This window comes from Dasypus novemcinctus, chromosome 1, assembly GCF_030445035.2.
Source record: "Dasypus novemcinctus isolate mDasNov1 chromosome 1, mDasNov1.1.hap2, whole genome shotgun sequence".
Lineage (NCBI taxonomy): Eukaryota > Metazoa > Chordata > Mammalia > Cingulata > Dasypodidae > Dasypus > Dasypus novemcinctus.
The window spans coordinates 76,094,314-76,115,908 of record NC_080673.1 but is presented as its reverse complement, the minus strand read 5'-3'; the positions used below and the strand labels follow the sequence as shown (position 1 = coordinate 76,115,908).

The following is a 21,595-nucleotide window of genomic DNA, read 5'->3' as shown; positions in this document are numbered from 1 at the left end:
CTCAGTGAAGTGAAACTTGAAAGATTTTACCTCAAATCAAATGACTTACAAATCAAGCTTTCCAAATCAATTTATTAATAATTATCCTGATAGCTGGCATTAATACTTAGCGTAACAAAGCCACTTAAAATTAGCCAAATATCTAAGATAGTTACATGTACAAAAGATATACAAATTAAAGCCATTTAAAAAGTAATAGATATCATAATTTGTAGTTGACCATAACTTCTGTATTCAGAAATGATTGTAAAATTAAAACCTAAGATAAAAAACTGTACACCATATACTTTGAATGATTTACATCTTAGAAAACAAAGGCAGTCTCTTCACTGTTACATATTTAGTGTTTCTGGTGGGTTGAGGAGAGAAACACCATGATACCTGTAAGTAGGGGGAAAAAAAATTATAAGCATTCACTGGATTAAAGAGATCATGGAATAATACATATAGTGGAAGATCAAAAATGCCATTTCTGTCTTTATGATTGAGTTAATGATTCATTATCTAGTTGCCAAAACATATGCACATCCCTTACCCCTTTTCCCTAATGCACAGCTGAAAGCATTACCCACATTCCTTAAGGAGGCTGGGCTGATTAAATTTTAAAATGTCAAGAATCTCTGGATCATAGATTATTTGGGAAAGCAAACTTTTTTATCTACTCATAATTCTTACTTTGAATGTTTGTACTTTTCTCTTATTGACTGTTGTGCATGCTGTGGTGCTCTGAGGTAGGTCTGGTGAAGATCCAGGAGACAAGGCTTAAGACTTTCCAGGGTATATCCAGTCTTTTGTACTAATGACTCAGGCTAGAGAAGGAAGTAGAGAACCATGAGTTTTGTTTGTAGCAACAGGCACTAAACACCAGGAGTTAGTAGTTGGCATTAAGCTCCCATTATGTTAAATTTCAGTACTAACCTGTTTTCTCAGGTCATCATTCCATCTTTTTTATGTTGATTGGTCCATTTATCAGCAGCAGGTCATATGGCCCCAATTCTTTACGCATACCTTTCATGTATTTATTTTTTTACATTTTCAATATTTTTATTTAAATAAAATTTTAAACACTCTCAAAGCTTAATTATGACTAAGCTTTCTGCCTAACAAATGAACAGATTTAAATAATGTATTTATTTGAACAGTTTTTCCATGTCAGTACATCTAGATAATCATCAGTTCTATAAAACAACTATTTAACTGGCAGTATTTCAGTCACAAAGTAGATATGTGAAGACAATGTAATACATACCCAGCTTTGCCCAGTGACTGTGTAGAGTGCTATATGAAAGGCTGCTCCAGCAATAACTGATGGCAAATACTTTAGGTACGGGTCAGCATCTATCAAACTTAACTCTCCCAAAAACTGGAATGAAAAAAACCAATACTTCTTAAAAACAGCTCTTCTAGTTACCATTTCCAAGACTTCATATCCTTACTATTTTCTCATATATATAGTCTTTCGCCAGTGGCAGGCGTTCTTCCATCCCGTAGCATTAGTCTGTACCTGGAATACTAACTCTAGACAAAAGCTCTACAGTGACACTAGAACCTGACCCTAGTTGTCACCTAAGAGTTTTAGTTCAACAAAATGGAAATAACTTACCATTGCTAAACTTTCAACTTTGCAGTTTGCAGGCTGCTGATGCAGAAAGTACTGGGTAAGAAATTGATTTACTGTTGGTGCTGCTAAGTCAAAAGCAAGGACTTTCAAAACTAGATGCTCCATTCTCAGAACTTGTTTCTTGGTATAGGTATCATCTGTAATGTATACAAACTCTGCTACTTCTGGGGGGTATATTTCTTCAAACTTTCTACAATGAGAAAAAGATTCAAGTAATCTGTCCTTTTAAAAGAGAAACAAGCTTGTTAATCCCATTAAAAGAATATATATGGGATGAGCCCAAAACCCACAGTTTCCCATCTTTTCTAACAGAGACTGGGTAACTAATTGTTAATTAAAAGGCCCAGATCAGTAAGAGACTTGAAATATCTTTCCCAGTGTTGGTCAAAGGAAAAAACGAGATGCTTAAGATTTCCCAAGATGAGAACAAATGCTAGATTTCAAAGTAACATGAAAATTTAGGAAATACAAGTCTTAAGAAAACATTTTATATTCTGGTTTATATTAAATTTAGTTTTATATAAGATGTTGCTTATATGCCAGAAAGCACGCTTAATATAGAGAGATCCAGTTTTTAACTTTGTAATCCAGTCCTAGTGATGTAGCCAGGCTCTGTTCAAGCCAGGAATCCAGATCTGGGAAAATCAATGTTCTAAATTAGAAAATAGTTTCATCTCTCCCTTCCCCATGCCACCACAATTAAAGTAGTTACTAACTCTGCCTTGTGTAGTCTGTTAGAATGCCACACTGAAAAATGACAATTTTTTCCCTACTCAGAAAGGTACTATTCGCATTCAACCCAACAAATAAAGCTGTACTTACGAAGCTAATAGCATAGCAGCAGTGCCCACAAGCTGAAGTTTCCCCCTCAACACGGACATCGATGAAAGGAACCTATCAATATAGTTCACAGCCAAGTGCAGGGTCTCATTCTGTAGTTTATATTCTTCTCCTACTTCAACTAGCCAGTCCACAAGAATAGCCCTCATACTATTTGTGATATCTGGCTGTTTCTTCATGTAACCCACTTTAGGCTTACATTTAACCTGTTGAGAAAAAAAATAACTTAGTATAATATAGTGTTAAAACGTAATTAGATTATCTTACCATTAACAAGGGTACTTTATTCCAGAAACAGCGTTAAGAGTAATTCACTAGCTGTTAAACATTATCGTCTCAATTTAGCCACTTTTAATGAGTAATGTCATACAGAACTGGATAGAGCTTTTATTACCTCCATTTCCCTAAGGTATGTGTGAATGTCTTCATGGTAGTCTGGTACTTCATTAACACTCACTGGTTTTTCATCTTCTAAAACAATTGACATGTCCATAGTATGTGGTGACTCTGGGAAAATTTGACCAATATGGTAAATTAATTGTTGGAGTTTCTATTTAATTGAATAGCTAAAAGTAACTGCCTGGACAGCAATCTCTTACACTAAAGCATTTATTTCATCCAACTAAAAAGGGCTTCTTGTGACAAATTACATATTTTCACTCTGGTTTTTAGTACCTCTGTCCACTTAAGTTTGGAATGATTTGAACTAATGAGGAAAAAGAAATATTGATAGGCTACTAAGAGAAAAATGAATTTCTGGCTAGTATCTTAAATTCACCTTCCATGAGAGATGGGAACAAATGGCAATAAAGGGTTCTGTTAGGACACAGCACTTAAAATCCAAGTATTGAGATAAGATTTAGGATTTTCCCCTAAAAGTCTTGCATACAACAGAGTCTGACATTTTCACGGTGCAGTTGGCAATAACTAGAATGAGGGCTAAAGGGTTTCATTAACAAGCAATGAGAAAATTAGGTTATGGGCATATCAAAGAGGTAAAACTACAAGTCAATAAGTCATTTTGTCATTTAAATTAACCTTTTTAAAAAAAAGTTCTATGATCTTTTTTTTCCTCCCGTTTGTTTGGTTTTTAGGAGGTATGGGGGATCAAACCTGGGCCTCTCATGGGAAGCAGGTGCTCAACCATTTGAGCTATCTCCATTCCCCATAAATTAACCTTTGATAACTTACTCTCCCAACCACATAAATTTTTCCAGGGACAGATTATATAATGTGTTTGAGATCTAATTAGGTTGATGTGTTTGCCAGTATATTGGAAGGAGTATCTGATTAGAAGGACTTGGGTCCTGTTGTCAGTCAATAGGTCACATATTAGCTGTGAAATATGAGATAAGTCACACCCTTTCTAAGCTCCTATTACATTATATAGAAAGGACCTGGCAAGATAATATCTCAAAATTTAGATTATTAATCCAACTTATTATAGTTACCTTGATTTGATACAGATTTTCTTTAAAACTTACCAAAACTACCATCCATTGGATAATCAAGAGGTACCAGTGGTTTTCTTGGTCCAGGTAAAGTAACAGCTGAATTAAAAGCCAGGACATCTTCACATTCTGTTTGTTTAGATTCCGCTGGCCTCTTCTGAGTCTCTTTTTCTGCTTCATCCACATGAATGGTGAATGCAGGTTGTTTAGTGTTTGCTTTCCAGGGAGGAACAGTGACATGTTCATCATTTACAGGGAGATCCTTAAGAGGTGCAACCTAAAAAGAAATTAATAACTGACTTTGAGTAAGTTAAATGGAATTTTCCCTTTTTCCCCTTATGAGTCTCAAGCTTTACTTCTACTCCAAATACTCTATAAGGAAAATTAAACTATTCAGAGCAAAGACCAGATAAGGAATAGTTTGCATGGACAAATACAGAGGGATGGATCTACTTTGTAACAGACATTCCTGCAAAGACAATGGAAAAATGGAATTGTACAAAACTAATCAAGGCCACAAGATGGGTGGGTGAGTGGAGGGCCGAAAACTGACAAGTTTAGGGAAGTGTTGGAAAATGTGTTGGTTATCCCTTTCGCCCCAGGGTGGAGCAACAGGGCAAATTCGGCCAAAATGGCGGAATTTACCAAAAGTTAAGTATTTTTATACTCCTTCCTAAGTGGAGGCATGCTCTTAACCAGATGATTAGTGGGGAGGGGGTCCGGGACAGTGAGCAGTGCCTAGGGTTGGGGGGAGGGGGAAGGGGAAAGCAGCGCTAAGCCAGGCAAAAGCCGGAGTCATGTGGCAGGGCTTGGTTTGACCGGAATAGCTACAGAAAGATATTCCGAGTAGAGCGGGTTGGCAGTATACGCACAGAGCTGCGCGGGTGGTAATGCTATGAGTAATGGGATAGATTACAACCGTGACATCCCACACGGTGGAAAACCTGGGACCAAGGGGACTAGACCCGCAAGCCCACTTAAAAGTCCAGACGATGCTTTCTCGCCACCATTCTCTGCCTGCTAAGCCCAAGCCCCACACTCGCCGGGATCACTCTCAAACAGATAATTTCCATTCTCTTACCCGTCGCGTCTTGGGCCTCTGCTGCGGCGCTGCACCTCGCGGGTTCCCCCCCTTCAACACCGCCAGCCCTGCCCGGGTCCGCGGCTGCTGAAAAGGCACCGCCTTCTCGGGGTTGATGTTCTCCTGGTCCTCCTGGAGAGCCGACTGCTGCAGCGTTAGCGGCGCCGAGCCTGCCTCGCGAGCCGCAGAGTTGCCCAACATTACTGCTCCCGGGAGCCGACGGCGGGATCAGCCTGCCGCGCCAAGCAGCGTGCACTCCGCCCCACCAACCGGTCAAGCCAACCCCGCCGAGGAACGCTCTAGCCGCAGCCGCCCGCCCGCCCTCACTCGGCAGGGTTTCGCGTAGGACCGAGGAGGCTACGAAATGCGCAGGCAGGTAATGCCAGGCGTGGAGGAGCAAGAAAGCCTCCAAGATGAAGCGAACAGCCCGCCGGAGCGGCGGCTGTTCATGCAGTTCAAGTATCCCGCGACTATTGAAATGGGCCAATGAAAGCGGTCGAGGCCCTTGACGTCACTAAGGCGACACGGTCGCAAGCAAGTGAAGGCGGCCGCGAAGGCCAACGAGCAGGGGTGGGGCAGAGAGACGTGGAAGGGCAGCGGGAGCGAAAAACGCCTGCGCAGGGTGCGGGTAGAGGGCGGTGCCCGAGTTTCTGGTAGCTTTAAACTGGGGCAATAGGCGGTGGTTCAAGGCAAGTGCTGTCTCTAAGCTTTTTAGGATAAGCTGAGATAAACATGAGCAATATTAGTGGGCCGCTCCAGTTTATAGCCTGGGGGCCTCCAATTGGCTTGACTTTCCTCCAAGGTTCAAATTCCGACTCTGCCTGATGGTTTTAGTTAAGTTATTCAATGTCTCTTTATTTTTTAAAAAATTACTTGCAAATAGGTAATAATGTCTACACGTCATATGCTTGTCGTCAGGATTAAATAAAATAATGTGCATGAATTATTTAACACGCTGCTGCTAGCGATAGCAGACTATGATGTCAACTTGCCCTTTAGATGTTTATTCACGAGGCAGAGATTGTATCTTATGCTTTTATTTTTCCCAGTGAAGATAATTAATCTGAAGTGCCACAGAAGTATTGTTGATATTTATAACATATACTAAAGGTACTACAATAAATTCTACTAGAAAGTCATTCATTTTTATCCACTTTCCCCCAAGCAGTGTCCTTGAGACAGCCAATAGAAAATAGTGAAATTCTAACGACTTAGCTATTAGATACGTTCCATTTAGAAATGAAGACTATTAAAATATACTAAAAAACAATAAGACCTTATTAAAATTAAAACTCTCAGCTATATGTGACTTCAACAAATTTTCACATTTAATATATAACGAAGCTTGCAAATAACTAATAAATATCATGGTATATAATTGAGTATTATTGTTTTCTGACAAATTGATGAGTCTGCCATTCCTGAAAACAAAGGATAGCTTTTTTCTTTACCATTAAAATCTTTGTCATTTTAAAACAAACTGTTAAATACAATATCCTCCTGAAAATGACCAAATTTACATTAGGATTAGCAAAAAAAAAAGTATCCTTAAAATTACATTTTCATTCATATATTATAAAAAAGGAAAATTAGTGATTCTAGCGCAGGTAATCTAAGATGCCGTCACTATTTTTGCAGAATGCAGTACAACTGTACAGCTTGATGGGTTACAGCACATCAAATTGAGTCCCCTGCCCCCTAACCTGTGTAAACTGCTCATTTCTCTGGCCACAAGTTAAGCACTGAGCCAACACAAGAATTTCAGCATGGATCACCAAACATTCCCAAGCAAGAGAGAAATCTGAGCAAAACAATCTCAACAGCTAGAAGAAAATAATTCGTAGGTTATTTCCACTAATTCACAGCATAATAACCAGGACACAAACCAGGTGCCAGATGGTGGGTTATTGTCCTAGATTCAAATTTTAATAGCATGCCCTCTTAACCTTGTGCCACTTAAAGTCATTAATAATGTTTTCCTTATGTGCTTTGAGAAACTTACAAGACTCTTGTGAAGATCAAATGAAGTAATGTATGTAAATATGTTTTTAAAACTGTAAAGCAGTTTACTTATATATATGGGTGTGTGTTTCTTGTTTGCTAACATTCGACTACATTTTTATTTTCCAAATATTTCTCAATTTAAAAATTAAAACATCCATTGCAAAAATTCATTAACATCTTTAATCATTTCACTGTTTTAAAAATAAAAGTTCTCTATTTTTAAAAGTTTCACTTGTCAAAAAATAAAAGCATTACTAAAAATAGTCATGTGTCAAATATTTTTAAATGGTATCAAAAAACATTTGAAATAAAAGTACAGTTAGTTTGTACTTCTGTTTTAACATTTTTCTATTAAACAGACCAATTCTTTGGGACTTTACCTTGTTTATATTTCATGAAGCATCAAAGAAAGCAATCAATGCATTTTGGTCGTAACTGTCCAGAATCTCCAATAGAAGAGGTACTTTGGTTTTTACATTGATGCCTTTAAATTTGAACTTATCTATGAAAAGATCAGTGATCATACCTATAAAAAACAATATTAATTTCCTGTGATTTATTAGTTCTATTTAATGAAACAGATTTAATGAAGGTGAGTGGTTGCTTGAGAATCAAAGCACTCTAAGCAAATGTCACTCTATTACTTAACATACACAAACCTAAAAGGGTTGGTGCTTTTTGAAAAATGTATTTTTGGGGTATTTTACGGCATTAGGATATAAATCATTTGGCTAATAACTGTGATAACTGGCTAAAAGTTATTTAGACAAATGCTGGCCATTTTTTAACTGATAGCTGTACATATAACATTACAAATGGTTTCTTTTTCCCACTAAGCAAACCATTTGGATATAATGTAGACAGATTCTGTTCCTAATAGCTTTATCTGAATTAAAATATCCCACCTATATGTTAATCATTTTAGGGATTTGACTTGAAGGCAAATAATCCTGTGTCCAAAGATCTGGGCAAATTATTTCACCTCTGAGATTTTTCATCTAAAAAAGGAATCATTCAAGCTGTCAATCTTTTATCCGAAATGCTTGATGCCAGATGTGTTTCAGAATTTTTCATATTTTAGGAAGATAATAAAAGGCATATACTGTATATGACATAATAATCCAAGGGGAGAGAGTGGCAGTATCCAATAACAAAATAGTAATATTTCCACAATAAAACATTTGGATAAATATTCAGACTAAGTAGAGAAAACTATAAATAGTCTCATGTCATTCAAGTCAGATTTTGTCATTAAATGAATTCAGATCATGTCAGTTTTTGTTGCCAAGTGATTTATGGAAAAAAGTTTTGGTTTTCAAAGCTTTCTGGATTTTGGAACTGGTGACAAGAGATGATGCATCTGAACCACTGATCTCATAAGGTTCTGTAAGGCTAAAGATGGTGTGCTTGCCATATATTAATAATAAACATTAAGACATATTTATAACTATTATGCTATACTTTGTGAGCAAATCTCTGGGTATGAAATAAGAAATTGATTATATAGGCTTGAGAATCAATGTGGACTGATGATGCCAAATTAACTCTATACTGACTATGCAAGATGTGGCATAATACGGTATGCATTTTAGAGCCAGAAGGTTCTAATGCAGGCTCTGCCCCTAACTATGTGACAACAAATTCTTTAATCTCAAATTCCTGTTAAAGAATCTGAAAAACAGAAGATAACTACTTTACAGAGGCACTGTAAGGATTAAATATCCCAACTGATTATGAAGATGGCATAAATAAATAAGTGTCCTGTACACAATAGGTCTTATGCAAAGATCTTTAACAAAACTGTTTTCTGTAAACTCTTTCTTTCTCCATTTTCCCTCACTTTCTCTTTTTTCTTTCAATACAATTTGTGAAATATTCAGTTTCTTATCAATAAAGCAAAACGGATTTTGACCTGTAGCTTTATAGTTTCTATATATATATCCCTTATTAAATTTTACCTAAAAATATTACATGCTGTATTTTGATATTTTTCACAATAACCACTAAACCTGAAAATATTTGTGTGAAATATAGCCTAAATTCTAATTCTCTATAGGTTACATTCATTTATACCAAATATATTCTTACATACAGATTAATTCATCACTATATATTTATTTAGCTTTTAATTTTTACTTATATTTTATCAAGTAAAATATTAAATATTAAAACAAACTTGAAAAAATATAGAAGTATTTTGTGTTATAAACTGGTTATTACTGGTTTACAACTGTTGCAATCCTTTGCAAATAGTCAGATGAAAATAAACATGGACAAAAGAAGAAAAAAAGTGGAGAGGGCAAGGTATTCTAAAATAGTCCACTAACCATAGAGTCTTTCAAGATGTGCAGGTTGCTTTTTGTATTCTTCCTGTAGGTGATCTGCCTCTTCTAGAATACAGCGATATTCTGGTATCAAAAAATTTGTATTTCCCTCATGAACCTGTAATTCCTTATGTAAAATAAAAAACAAAAGCACCTTAATGTTCAAGATTCAATCCAAGTATAACATGAAAGTATTTGCAATTTTTAAAATCCCATAACAATAAAATAATGGTCATGAGTCCATGATAAATATACTTACTTTTAAAGCATCAATTAACTGCACTTTCTTAGCCAAAAGCAACTGGTACTCCAGTTTTGGGTGAATTAGCTTTAAAGTGTGTTTGACTGATACTTCGTTTATCTCTAGAAGGAGGTGAGCCAGGCACAATTAGATAAGTCACTTTGATATGAAATCTATTTTATTGTAGCAATGACAAAAAACAGAAAGAATGATTCTTTTTTTTTTCTTTTTTTTTTTTTACCGTATGATATGTTGAGGCTGATTTTCCTTTTTGTAGCTTCTTTAGAGAGCACATCTTTCAGGATGGATATAGTAGAAATGTTGTCAGATTTAAAAACTCCTTCTCCTTTTCTATAAAATTAATATATATTTTATAAGAAGAGCTTTAAAATGAAGTGGTCCAGTAAATACATAGTTTGAGACTAAAACCTAGTGTTCTGACTTGATTTTATTTAAATTTCTTAATATGCTTATCTCTAATTATGAATATAAGCTTAAACATGAAACCCTTTACTGCTATATTAATGCAGCTTCTGAGCCTACTTATAAAGCTAAACAAAAGATGCTAGATATAAGCTTCCTAAAGATAAGACAATTTATACAAGTTCTTCATTTGAAGTACAGATTTTTTTTCTTTATTTTCACTAATATTTACAATGCTAACCTTTTACATGTAAAATATATTTAGAATAAATTGCTTATTTACATATAACTGTACTTTGGTGACATGACTATATGCATCATCCTTAAAAGAAATCTGATATGAAACCTGAAAGAGTAACATTTGCTGTTCTTCTCATCTCTATGCCCAGCCTTCCCTGCCACTTCTTATAGTCACAGGACCCTTATTTTTCCTTAGGGTACCACTTCTTCTCTCTCTCTCCCTTCTCCGTCCATTTGGTATTAGTGACACTGGCCTCAACCCCATTTCTGGGGTATAAGGAGGAGTCATTTAGTACTGTATTCTAACCCCATGACAACAGTGGTTCAGGGTTGGGCAATGATATACAATGCTGGGAGTTTTACTGACACTAGTGGGAAAGAGAGGCTTCACAGAGGCTGAAAAGACATAAAGCTAGATGGAACTGCTGGTGGTCATTATGCCAGTACATGGGAAAGGCTGAAGCAGAGCTGAATAATGGAAAGAGATAAAATCTTGATACTATGAGATCCAGTTGTACCTGAGGCAGATTACTGCTAGACTATTAAATTATGTGAACCAGTAAATTCAACTTTTTGTTGTTGTTAAGTCTGCTTAACTTTGGTTTCTTTTTATGGTTACTTAAAAAGTTTCCTAATTAAGGTACATTATCTTTCCTATATTCAATATTTTCTTTTTATTTGGTTTCACACACACACAAATCATTTATTTTGACTAGCTGTAGATATTACTTTTTCTAAAAATATGAATAACATACCCTTATTATTTTATCCCAATATTGTCTTAGAAATTATGAGATTTTTACTAGTCTTTAATCTTAACAGATATTTATTAAACATTTATTCAGTGCTTCTGGTTGACCAACATGGTGGCATAAGATGCTACAGGGTTCTGTTTCTCCATTGAATATTTTAACAATTAGCAAAACGTGGCAGAGCCACCTTCCTCAGAACTTGAGAAAATAGTTGGATGGTTGCAGTTACAGAGTGAATGCCAAAACAAGAAAACACAGCTTAAAAACAGGAGACACTTCTGGTATCCTTGCTGGCCTCTCCTGAACCCCTTTCCCTGTGGTGTGGAGCTGGCCTGCACTCTCACTATCGGTCCCTGGCCCTGTTCTAGAGAGACCAAAGTAATTCTTATGTGTACACTGGGGTGCTTGGAGGTCTTGCCAATGTATTGGGTGGCAGCATGAAGACAATCAGGACATTTCTTTCTGGCTCACCTTCCCAGAACTTAAGTTGCCCTCTGTGTAGAAGGAGCTTGCTGACAGCTAAAGCAGTGTGAGAAAGAATCAAATAGAAGCAGTCTGGGGCATGTGATTAACAACTTCCAGATTTAAACAGAGCACTCAGGAGCAGAGGGAACATTCTTTTTATGTTTTGTTTTGTTTATCCATTTGTTTACCCCCTCACCCCATTCCTCCCCACATAACAACAACCTCCTCCATCATCATGAGACATTCATTGCATTTGGTGGATACATCTCTGAGCACCACTGCACCTCATGGTCAGTGGTCCACACCGTAGCCCACACTTTCCCACAGTCCACCCAGTGGGCCATGGGAGGACATTCAATGTCCAGTAATTGTCCCTGCAGCACCACCCAGGACAACTCCAACCCCCAAAAATGCCCCCACATCACATCTCTTCCTCCAACTCCCTACCCCCAGCAGCCACCATGGCCACTTTCTCCACACCAATGCCACATTTTCTTTGATTACTAATCACAATAGTTCATGAATAGAATATCAGTAAGTCTACTCTAATCCATACTCTATTCCTCCATCCAGTGGACCTTAGAATGGTTGTGTCCACTCCACATCTATATCAAGAGGGGGTTTAGATTCCAGATGGATGCTGGATGCAATTCTGCTTTCAGTTGTAGGCACTCTTGGCTCCTGGTGTGGTGGTTGACCTTCTTCACCTCCATGTTAGCTGAGTGGGGTAAGTCCCTATAAACTGGGAGTTCCTAAGGTCAGAAGCACATGACCAGGATGGAACTCTTGATCAGAAGGAAGCCGAAGCTTTTGCCTTCAGCTTATCTTCTTGAGAGGAAAGTTAAACTTTGAAGCAGAGCACTAGCCAAAAGGAAGCTAATTTGCAAAGACCATGAAAGGTATTTGTTTTTGTTAGCTCCTGGCACCCAAGGAAGTGTCTGTCATATCACAGGCTGGATACAAACTTAAGGAATACACAGCTCAGAGACTAAATTCCAGATTGAACATGTTAAAATATTAAAATGAATACCATACACTGAAAGATTAAAAGACAAACAAACAGGAAATGACAGCACACCCAAAGAAACAAGATAAAACTTAAGAAATCATCAGTGAAGTACATCAGACTTTGGATATAAAAGACAAAGACTTTTAAAAAATGATCTTCAATATGCTCAAAGGGCTGAAGTAAAACACAACAAAAGAACTAAAGGTATATCAGGAAAACAGTGAATGAACAATATGCAAATTCATGAAGCACTGCATATTTTTAAAAAGGAAACAAATACTGGAATTGAAGATGACTATAATTAAAAAATTCTTTAGTAGGCATCAAGATCAGATATGAGCTGGCAAAAGTGACCTTGAAGAGAAGACATGTGAAATGATTGAGAAGGAAGAGCAGAAAGGAAAAAGAAGGAAACGCAAACAGAACCTAACAGATCTTTGGGACACCATCAAGCATAACAATATATACATAATGGCAGTCCCAGAATGAGAAGAGAGAAAGGGGCAGAAGGAATATTCAAAGATATAATGGCAGAAAACTTCCCAAAATTAATGAAAAGTATGAATATACACAATTGATTTTGTTTCCTTCACTGCTCAAGCAAATACCATGCAATGAACTGGTTTAAACAATAGAACCTTATTCTCAATCTTTTGAGAATAAGGAAAAAGTCAAAATCATGTGCAAATCATATTAAATAGATAAAGATACCACAAGAAAAGAAAACTACAGACCAATATCTCTTTGAATATAGATGCGAAATCCTCAACAAAATACCAGCAAACCAAATGAACAGCATAATATAAGAATTACACACCATGATAGGGTGGGATCTATCTCTGGTATAGAAGGTAGGTTCAACATAAGAAAATCAAATAATGTAATATACCACATTCATAGAATGAAGGAAAAATCACATGATCATGATCATCTCAATTGATGCAGAAAAGGCATTTGACAAAATACAGCACCCTTTCTTGATAAAAACACTTAAAATGCTAAGACTAGAAAGAAACTTCCTCAGCAAGATAAAGGGCATATATGAAAACCCCACAGCTAACATCCTACTCAATGGCGAAAGACTGAAAGTTTTCCCTTAAGATCAGGTACAATACAAGGATGCCCACTGTCACCACTGTGATTCAAGATTGTACCGGAAGCTCCCCCCAGAACAATTAGAAAGAAAAAGAACCAAAAGCATCCAAACTGGAAAGGAAGGAGTAAAACTTTCCCTACTTTCAAGTGATAAGATCCTATATACAGAAAATCCTGAAAAATCCACAACAAGGTTCTTATAGCTAATAAATAAATTCAGCAAAATGGTGGGGCACAAGATCAATATGCAAAAATCAGTAGTGTTTCTATATACTAGTAATGAACAATCAGAACAAGAAGGCAAGGAAAAATTTCCATTTAAAACAGCAACTAAAGAATCAAGTATCTAGGAATAAATTTGACCAAGGATGTTAAGAACTTGTATATAGAAAACTATAAAACGATGCTAAAAGAAATCAAAGAAGACATAAATAAATGGAAGGATATTTTGTGTTCATGGATTAGAAGACTAAATATCATTATGATGTCAATACTATCCAAAGCAATTTATAACAATTCCAAACAAAATCCCAACAATCTTCTTTGCAGAAATGGAAACGCCAATCATCAAATTTATATGGAAAAGTAAAGGGCCTGAATAGCTAAAGACATGTAGAAAAAAAGGAATGAAGTTGGAGGACTCATACTTCCCAATCTTAAAACTTATTACAAAGCCATGTAATCAAAATAGCATGGTATTGGCAAAAGGACAGACATATAGATGAATGGAATAGAACTGAGAGTCAGAAATCAACCCTCACATTTATTTATGGCTAACTGATTTTTGACAAGGGGCAAAGACCATTCAATGGGGAAAGAATAACCTCTTTAACAAATGGTGCTGGGAAAAAATGGATCTCCATCTGAAAAAAAAAAAGAGGAGGACCTCCTACCTCACACTATACACAAAAATTATCTCAAAATGGATCAAAGACGTAACTATAAGAGGTAGAACTATCAAACTCCTAGAAGAAAATATAGCGAAGCATTTTTAGGACCCCATGTTAGGTAATAGCGTCTTAGACTTTATATCAAAAGCATAAGCAAGAAAAGAAAGAATAAATGAGGCCTCATCAAAATAAAACAACTTTTGTATCTCACAGGACTTAACATGAAAGTAAAAAGTGACATACACAATGGGAGAAAATACTTGGAAATCACATATTTTATAAGGATTAATATATCCAGTATATAAAAAGAAATACTTTGGGGAGCGGGCATATGAGAATCCCCTATATTTTTTATATAATATTTATGTAACCTAAGTATCTTTGAAAAAAAAAAGTGTAATATGGTGGCATTTTTGGGACACTGGAATTATCCTGAATGATGCTGCAGTGAGGATGCAGGTCATTATATATCTTGTCATAACTTAAAAAATGTGTGGGAGAGAGTATAAACTATAATGCAAACTATAATCTATATTAGTGACAATGCTCCAATATATGTTCATCAATTGTAACAAATGTACCACAATAATGAAGGATGTTTTTAAGATGGGAAAGTGTGGGAGGGGTAGGAAGCAGGGCATATGAGAATTCCCTATATTTTTCATGTAACATTTATGCAATCTAAGTATCTTTAAAAAAAATACTTCAACTTAACAACAAAACAAACAACCTAATTAAAAAGTGGGCAAAAGACTTGAACAGACATCGCTCCAAAGAACATTTACCAATGGCCAGGAAACTTATGAAGAAATACTCAATATCATTAGCCATCAAGGACACGCAAATTAAAACCACAATGAGATACCATTTCACACCAGAATGGCTGCTATTAAAAAAACAAAAACAAAAACAAAAAACCCAAACAGAAAATAACAAGTATTGGAGAGGATGTGAAGAAACAGGAACACTCATTCATTGCTGGTGGCAATGTAAAATGGTGCAGCCACTGTGGAAGACGGTTTAATAGTTCTTCAGAAAGTATGGCCCAGCAAACCCACTACTAGATACATACCACAGAGAATTGAAAGCAAGGATTTGAATATTAGCACACCAATATTCATAGCAGCATTATTCACAATTGCCAAAAGATGGAAGCAACCCAAGTGCTCATCAAATGGATAAATAAAATGTGTTTCATATATACAATGGAATATTATTCAACCATGAAAAGGAATGAAGCCCTGATATATGCAATAATATTCGTGAACCTTGAAGACATCATAATGAGCAAAATAAACCAAACACAAAATGATAAATATTGTATGATCTCACTAAATTGAAACAATTAGACTGAGTAAACTTATAGAAACTACAATACAGGTTACTAGGGGATGGGGTGGGGATAGGGAATGGAAAGTTAAGGCTTAAAATGTACAGGGTTTTATTTGGAATGATAGAAATGTTTTGGTAGCAGATGGCAGTGATGGTAGCACAACAATATGAATGCAAAAAACAGTGCTGAAGTATATACCTGAATATGATTAAAAATATTATATTGTATTGTATATATATGGTACCAGAGTAAAATTCTTTTAAAAATCTATGGAACTACACAACACAGTGAACCCTAAGGTAAACCATGGACTTTAACTAACAGTACAATTATAAAAGTGCTACCATCAATGACAAAAAATGTTCCACATCAATTCAAGGTGCTGGTAGTAGGGTCGTATATGACAAATCTGTGTTTTGTGCATGATTGCTCTGTAAATCAACAACTTCTCTACCAAATAAATAAATAAAAGATACCTTTAGCACCCATATTTCTACTTTCAGTCTCTTCAAAGCAATCTAGGCTTTTCCTGTCAAGTTCCTCACAATTCTTAGAGCCCCTACCTATTACCTAATTCTAAAGCCATTTCCATATTTTTAAAATGATATTTGCAATAGCAGTACCCCACTCTCAGTATCAAAATCTGTTATTGTTTTCTACCTGCTCAAGCAAATACCATGCAATGTGTGGGCTTAAACAGTGAGAATTTATTAGCTCACAGTTTTGAGGATAAGGAAAAAGTCCAAATCATGTCAAAACCGACGTAGGTAATACTTCCTTCCTGCAGACTGGTATCTGGGCTAGCTGCCAGTCATCCGTGGGCCTGGTCTCCTCTATCACAACTGTAATGCACACAGTGGCCTCTCCCTTTTCTTCTGGGTTCCAGTGTGACCATCAGCTTCTTGCTTTCTGTGGCTTTCTCTCCTATCTTTCTGAATTTTATTCAGTTTATAAATGGCTCCAGTAATAGGATTAATACCCATCTGGACTGAGGTGGGCCACACCTTAACTGAAGTAACTTCACCAAAAAGTCCCAATTCAATGGCCACAACCACAGGAACTGAGTAAGTTTAAGAACATGTTTTTCTGTGGTACATATATCCAACCACAACATTGAAGAAGTCAAACGAACCCCAAACAGGATACACTTGAAGACAAACACACTCCAACATAATATAACCAAACTGTCAAATGCCAAAACAAAGAGAGAATTCTGAAAGCACAGAAGAAAAGCAATGGATCACGATAAAAAACCTATCAAATTAAGTGCTAATATCTCCTCAAAAACCACAGAGGCAAGGAGGCAGTGTGATGAAATATTTAAAGTGCTGAAAGAAAATAATAGCCAACTAAGAATTTTATATCTGGTGAAACGGTCTTTCAAAAATGAGGTAGAGATAAAGACATACCCAGATATAAGCTGAAAGAGTTCGTCACCACTAGATCTGCCCTATAAGCAATAATAAAGGGAGTTCTCAGATTGAAAGGAAGGAGACTAGATGGTAGACTGAATTAGTCAAAGAAATAAAGATCTCTGATAAACGTAACCTAATGGGTAATTGTTAATGTCAGTAGTATTGTATCGTATTTTTGGAATGTAACGCCACTGTTTATTTCTTACAGGTTTGAAAATGAAAATGTATAATGGTTTGAACACAATGTATAATGATATAATCTGTAAGAAGTAAAACAAAAAGGTTGGGGAATGGAGGGATATAGGAACTTGTATGTGTGTTATATTTTTTAAGGAGGTACCAGAGATTGAACCCAGGACCTCATAAATGGGAAGCAGGTGCGTAACCACTGAACTATATCCACTCCTCAACAAAAGTTGGTTTTTTCATTTGTTTTTAGGAGGTACCAGGGAATCAAACCTGGAACCTTGTACAGGCGAAGGAGATGCTCAACCACTGGAGCTACATCCACTCCCCAGTATGAAGTTAAGTTGGTACCAAATGAAAATTGATTGTTATAGATTTAGGATGTTAAATGTAAGCCACATCATGATCACAAAGAAAATATCAGGAACTATATAAGGAAAGATGTGAGATGGGACTTAAAATGATTCACTACAAAAAATCAAATAAAAGTGAAAGTAAGCAGTACTGAACAATTGAGGGACAAAAGAGGTATGAGACTTAAAAAAAAAAAACAAAAGGAGCAAAATTGCAAAAGAAAGTTCTGCATTGTCAATAGTTACTTCAAGTGTAAATGGATTAAGCTCTCCAGCAAAGGCAGAGATTGGGAGATGGATAAAAAGTATGATCCTATACGCTGTTTACCAGAGATTCACCTTAAATTCAAAGAAACAAGTAGGTTAAAAGTGAAAGGTTGGAAAAAATATTCCATGCAAAAAACAAAACAAGCTGTGGTAGCTATACTACTTTCATATAAAATAGACTTTATGCCAAAAACTATCACGAGGATCAAAAAAGGTCACTACTTACCAATGAAGAGGTCAATTCAACAAGAAGACATAATAATGAGAAATGTATGTGCACATAATAGCAGAGTCCCAAAATAGATGAAGCAAATATGGACTAATGTGGGAGAGAAATAGACAGGTATACACAAGTATACATTAACAGAAGATTTCTATACACAACTTTCAATAATGGATAGAACAACCAGACAGAAGATAAATAAGGAAACAAGTCTTGATACTTTAAACCAACTAGATCTACCAGACATATACAGAACACTTCACTCAACAGCAGCAGAATATCCATTCTTCTGTGTACAGGGGTCATCCTCTAGGAAAGGCCATTGGATAGAGATCACAAAAAGTCTCAATAAATAAAAAACACTGAAATCATGTAATTCATCATCACCACCACAACTAAATGAGGCAGAAATCAGTAACAGTGGGAGAACTAAAAAAATTTAAAAATATGTGGAAGTTAACACACTTTTAAACAACCAATGGAAAAAGAAGAAATCATAAGGAAAATTTGGAAAGATCTTTTTTTAACAAATCAATAAAGCATAAATCCATTCAAAGTGTACAATAAATGGTATCTGGTATAATCAGAGTTGTGCATTCATCACTTCAATCAGAGCATTTTCATTATTCCAATAATAATAACAATAAACAAAAAATACTCATCACTTCTCAATCTTTGTTTCGCTGGCCAAACATAGCTATTTTGTTTCAGTCTCTCTAGTTTATTTTTATTTATATTTTGTAAAAACAGACATATTTGCAATATTACCCATATTCATATTTCACATAAGGTTTCACTGTGTTATACAGTCCCATGTTACATTTTTTTACCTTTTCTTCTAGTAATACACATGACCTTAGACTTCCCCTTTCAACTGTCATACCCATATATTAGCACCGCTAGTTACAAACACTATGATGTGCTTCCACCATTTCTATTCATATCAAAAGATTTATAAATAACCTTTTTACTAATTCTGTACAGATTAACCATCAATTTTCCATTCTCTACCCTCACTCTATTTTCTGGTGACCTATATTCTAATGATTAACTCCATTAGTTTACACAATATATTTAGTTCATTATCATACAGTGTTTTTTTGTTTAAGTATTTATTTATTTATTTATTTCTCTCCCCTTCCCCACCTTCCCCAGTTGTCTGTTCTCTGTGCCCATTTGCTGCATGTTCTTTTTGTCCGCTTCTGTTGTTGTCAGTGGCACAGGAATCTGTGTTTCTTTTTGTTGCATCATCTTACTGCATCAGTTCTCCGTGTGTGCGGCACAATTCCTGGGCAGGCTGAACTTTGTTTCGCGCTGGGTGGCTCTCCTTACGGGGTGCGCTCCTTGCGCGTGGGGCTCCCCTATGCGAAGGACATCTCTGCATGGCAGGGCACTCCTTGCGTGCATCAGCACTGCACATGGGCCAGCTCCACATGGGTCAAGGAGGCCCGCGGTTTGAACCTGGGTTCAAACCCCATGTGGTTGACGGATGCCCTAACCACTGGGCCAAGTCCGCTTCCCTCATACAGTGTCCTTTTGTGTCTGGCTTGCTTCACTCAACGTAATGTCCTTCAGGTTCATCCATGTTGTCATGTGCTTCTCAACTTCATTTCTTATTATAGCTGCATAATATTCCATCGTGTGTGTACACCACAATTTGTTTATCCATTCATCAGTTGATGGACAATTGGGTTGTTTCCATTTTTTGGCAATTGTGAACAATGCCACTATGAACGTTGGTATGCAGATGTCTGTTTGTGTCACTGCTCTCAGTTATTTTGGGCATATACCTAAGTGGTATTGCCAGGTTACATGGCAAGTCTATATTCAACTTCCTTAGGAACTGCCAAATAGTCTCCATGGTGGTAGTTAACATTCTTCATTCCCACTAACAGTGAATAAGGGTTCCTGTCTCTCCACATTCCATCCTATACTTGCAGTTTTCTAACTTTTTAAAATAGTGGCCATTCTCAGAGGTGTTAGTATTTCATAGCTTTGATTTCCATTTCCCTAATTGCTAGTGATTCTGAACATTTTTTCATGTATTTATTTTGCCATTTGTATTTCTTCTTTGGACAAAGGCCTATTCAAGTCTATTAGCCATTTTAAAATTGCGTAGTTTGTCTTTTTATTAAGAGTTGTAGCATCTCTTTATATATCATGGATATTAAACCCTTATCGGATATATGATTGCCAATATTTTCTACAATTGAGTCGGCTGCCTTTTCACCCCTTTGGCAGAGTACTTTGAGGTGGAAAAGTGTTTTAATTTTGAGGAGGACCCATTTATTTATTTACTCTTTTGTTGCACATGCTTTGGCTTTAAGAAACCCAAAGTTCAAAGTTTAAGAAACTACTGCCTACTGCAAGAACTTTTTTTTTAACAAATCAATTTTATTGACACATATTAATAAAGCATACAATTCATCCAAAGTGTACAATCAGCAGTATCTGGTATAATCACATAATTGTGCATTCATCATTTCAACCATTATTAGAGCATGTTCATTATTTCTTAATAATAATAATAAACAAAAACAGAAAAAAAGAAAATTCTTCATCTTTCAATCTCTGTTTCCCCTGCTGTACATAGCTGCTATTTCTGGCTATTCTAGTGCAATTATTTATGTATTTATTAAGCAGTTTTACTGAGATATATTTACATACCATACAACCTATCTAAAGTGAATAATCAATGGCTTTTGGTGTAATCACAACTTTGTACATCACAAGTTTAGAATTATTTCATTATTCCAAAAAGAAAAACTCCACACCCCTTAGCTTGCCTTCTTTAACCCCACATAACCATGAATCAGTTCATCTTTATAAACTGATTTATATTTACATTTTATATACATGAATCCATACAATATGTTACACAATATATTTAGGTCACAGTAACGTAATCGTAAAGAATTTGTCTTTTTGTGTCTGGATTACTTCACTCAACATAATGTCCTTCAGGTTCATCCATGCTGTCATATGGTTTAGAAATTCATTTCTTCTTAGAATTGCATACTATTCCACTGTGTGAATACACCACATTTTTTCATTCATTGGCTGATAGATATTTGGCTTGTTTCCAACTTTTGGCAATCATGAATAATGTTGGTATGAATATCAGTGTGCAGATATATATTTATATCACTGCTCTCAGGTCTCTGGGTATATACCCAGTAGAGGTATTTTAGGGTCACATGGCAAATCTATATTCAACTTCCTCAGGAACTGCCAAACAGTCCTCCACAGTGGCTGTAACCATTATGCACTCCCATCAATGGTGAATAAGTGTTCCTATCTCTCCACATCCTCCCCAACACTTGTAGTTCTCTGTCTTTTTAATAGTGGCCATTCTGATAGGTGTGAAATGATATCTCATTGT

At 36.0% G+C, this 21,595-nt stretch overlaps 2 protein-coding genes across 3 annotated transcripts in view; both read right to left on the bottom strand.

Annotated features, from left to right (window-relative positions):
- Positions 1–52: 52 nt before the first annotated feature.
- Positions 53–5,311, bottom strand: CCNA2 (cyclin A2). Its single transcript, XM_004474674.5, has 8 exons — positions 4,994–5,311; positions 3,946–4,189; positions 2,856–2,968; positions 2,444–2,667; positions 1,604–1,811; positions 1,250–1,363; positions 676–809; positions 53–381 (listed from the first exon to the last, which is right to left on the bottom strand). Exons 1-8 carry the CDS (start codon positions 5,192–5,194, stop codon positions 333–335), a joined length of 1,287 nt encoding a protein of 428 aa, XP_004474731.1. The 5' UTR covers positions 5,195–5,311; the 3' UTR covers positions 53–332.
- Positions 5,100–21,595, bottom strand: part of BBS7 (Bardet-Biedl syndrome 7) — a 58,959-nt gene continuing 42,463 nt past the window's right edge. Inside the window, exons 16-20 of one of the 2 annotated variants that reach the window (XM_058293193.2) lie at positions 9,804–9,913; positions 9,581–9,684; positions 9,325–9,448; positions 7,378–7,523; positions 5,100–5,163 (exon numbers count right to left, since the gene is read on the bottom strand). In XM_058293193.2, coding sequence (XP_058149176.1) covers positions 7,390–7,523; positions 9,325–9,448; positions 9,581–9,684; positions 9,804–9,913 — 472 coding nt within the window. In that variant the 3' untranslated portion in view covers positions 5,100–5,163; positions 7,378–7,389. Of the gene's footprint in view, positions 5,164–6,014; positions 7,524–9,324; positions 9,449–9,580; positions 9,685–9,803; positions 9,914–21,595 lie in introns of those variants that run through there. The other variant, XM_004474669.5, reaches the window with a different exon arrangement.

Coding starts and splice junctions, on each gene's coding strand:
- CCNA2 (XM_004474674.5), bottom strand. CDS start 5,194: ATGTTGGGCAACTCTGCGGCTCGCGAGGCAGGCTCGGCGCCGCTAACG. Junction 1,364..1,603: donor AAGTTGAAAGTTTAGCAATG/GTAAGTTATTTC, acceptor TTTTCATTCCAG/TTTTTGGGAGAGTTAAGTTT. Junction 382..675: donor GAAAAGTACAAACATTCAAA/GTAAGAATTATG, acceptor CCCTACTTACAG/GTATCATGGTGTTTCTCTCC.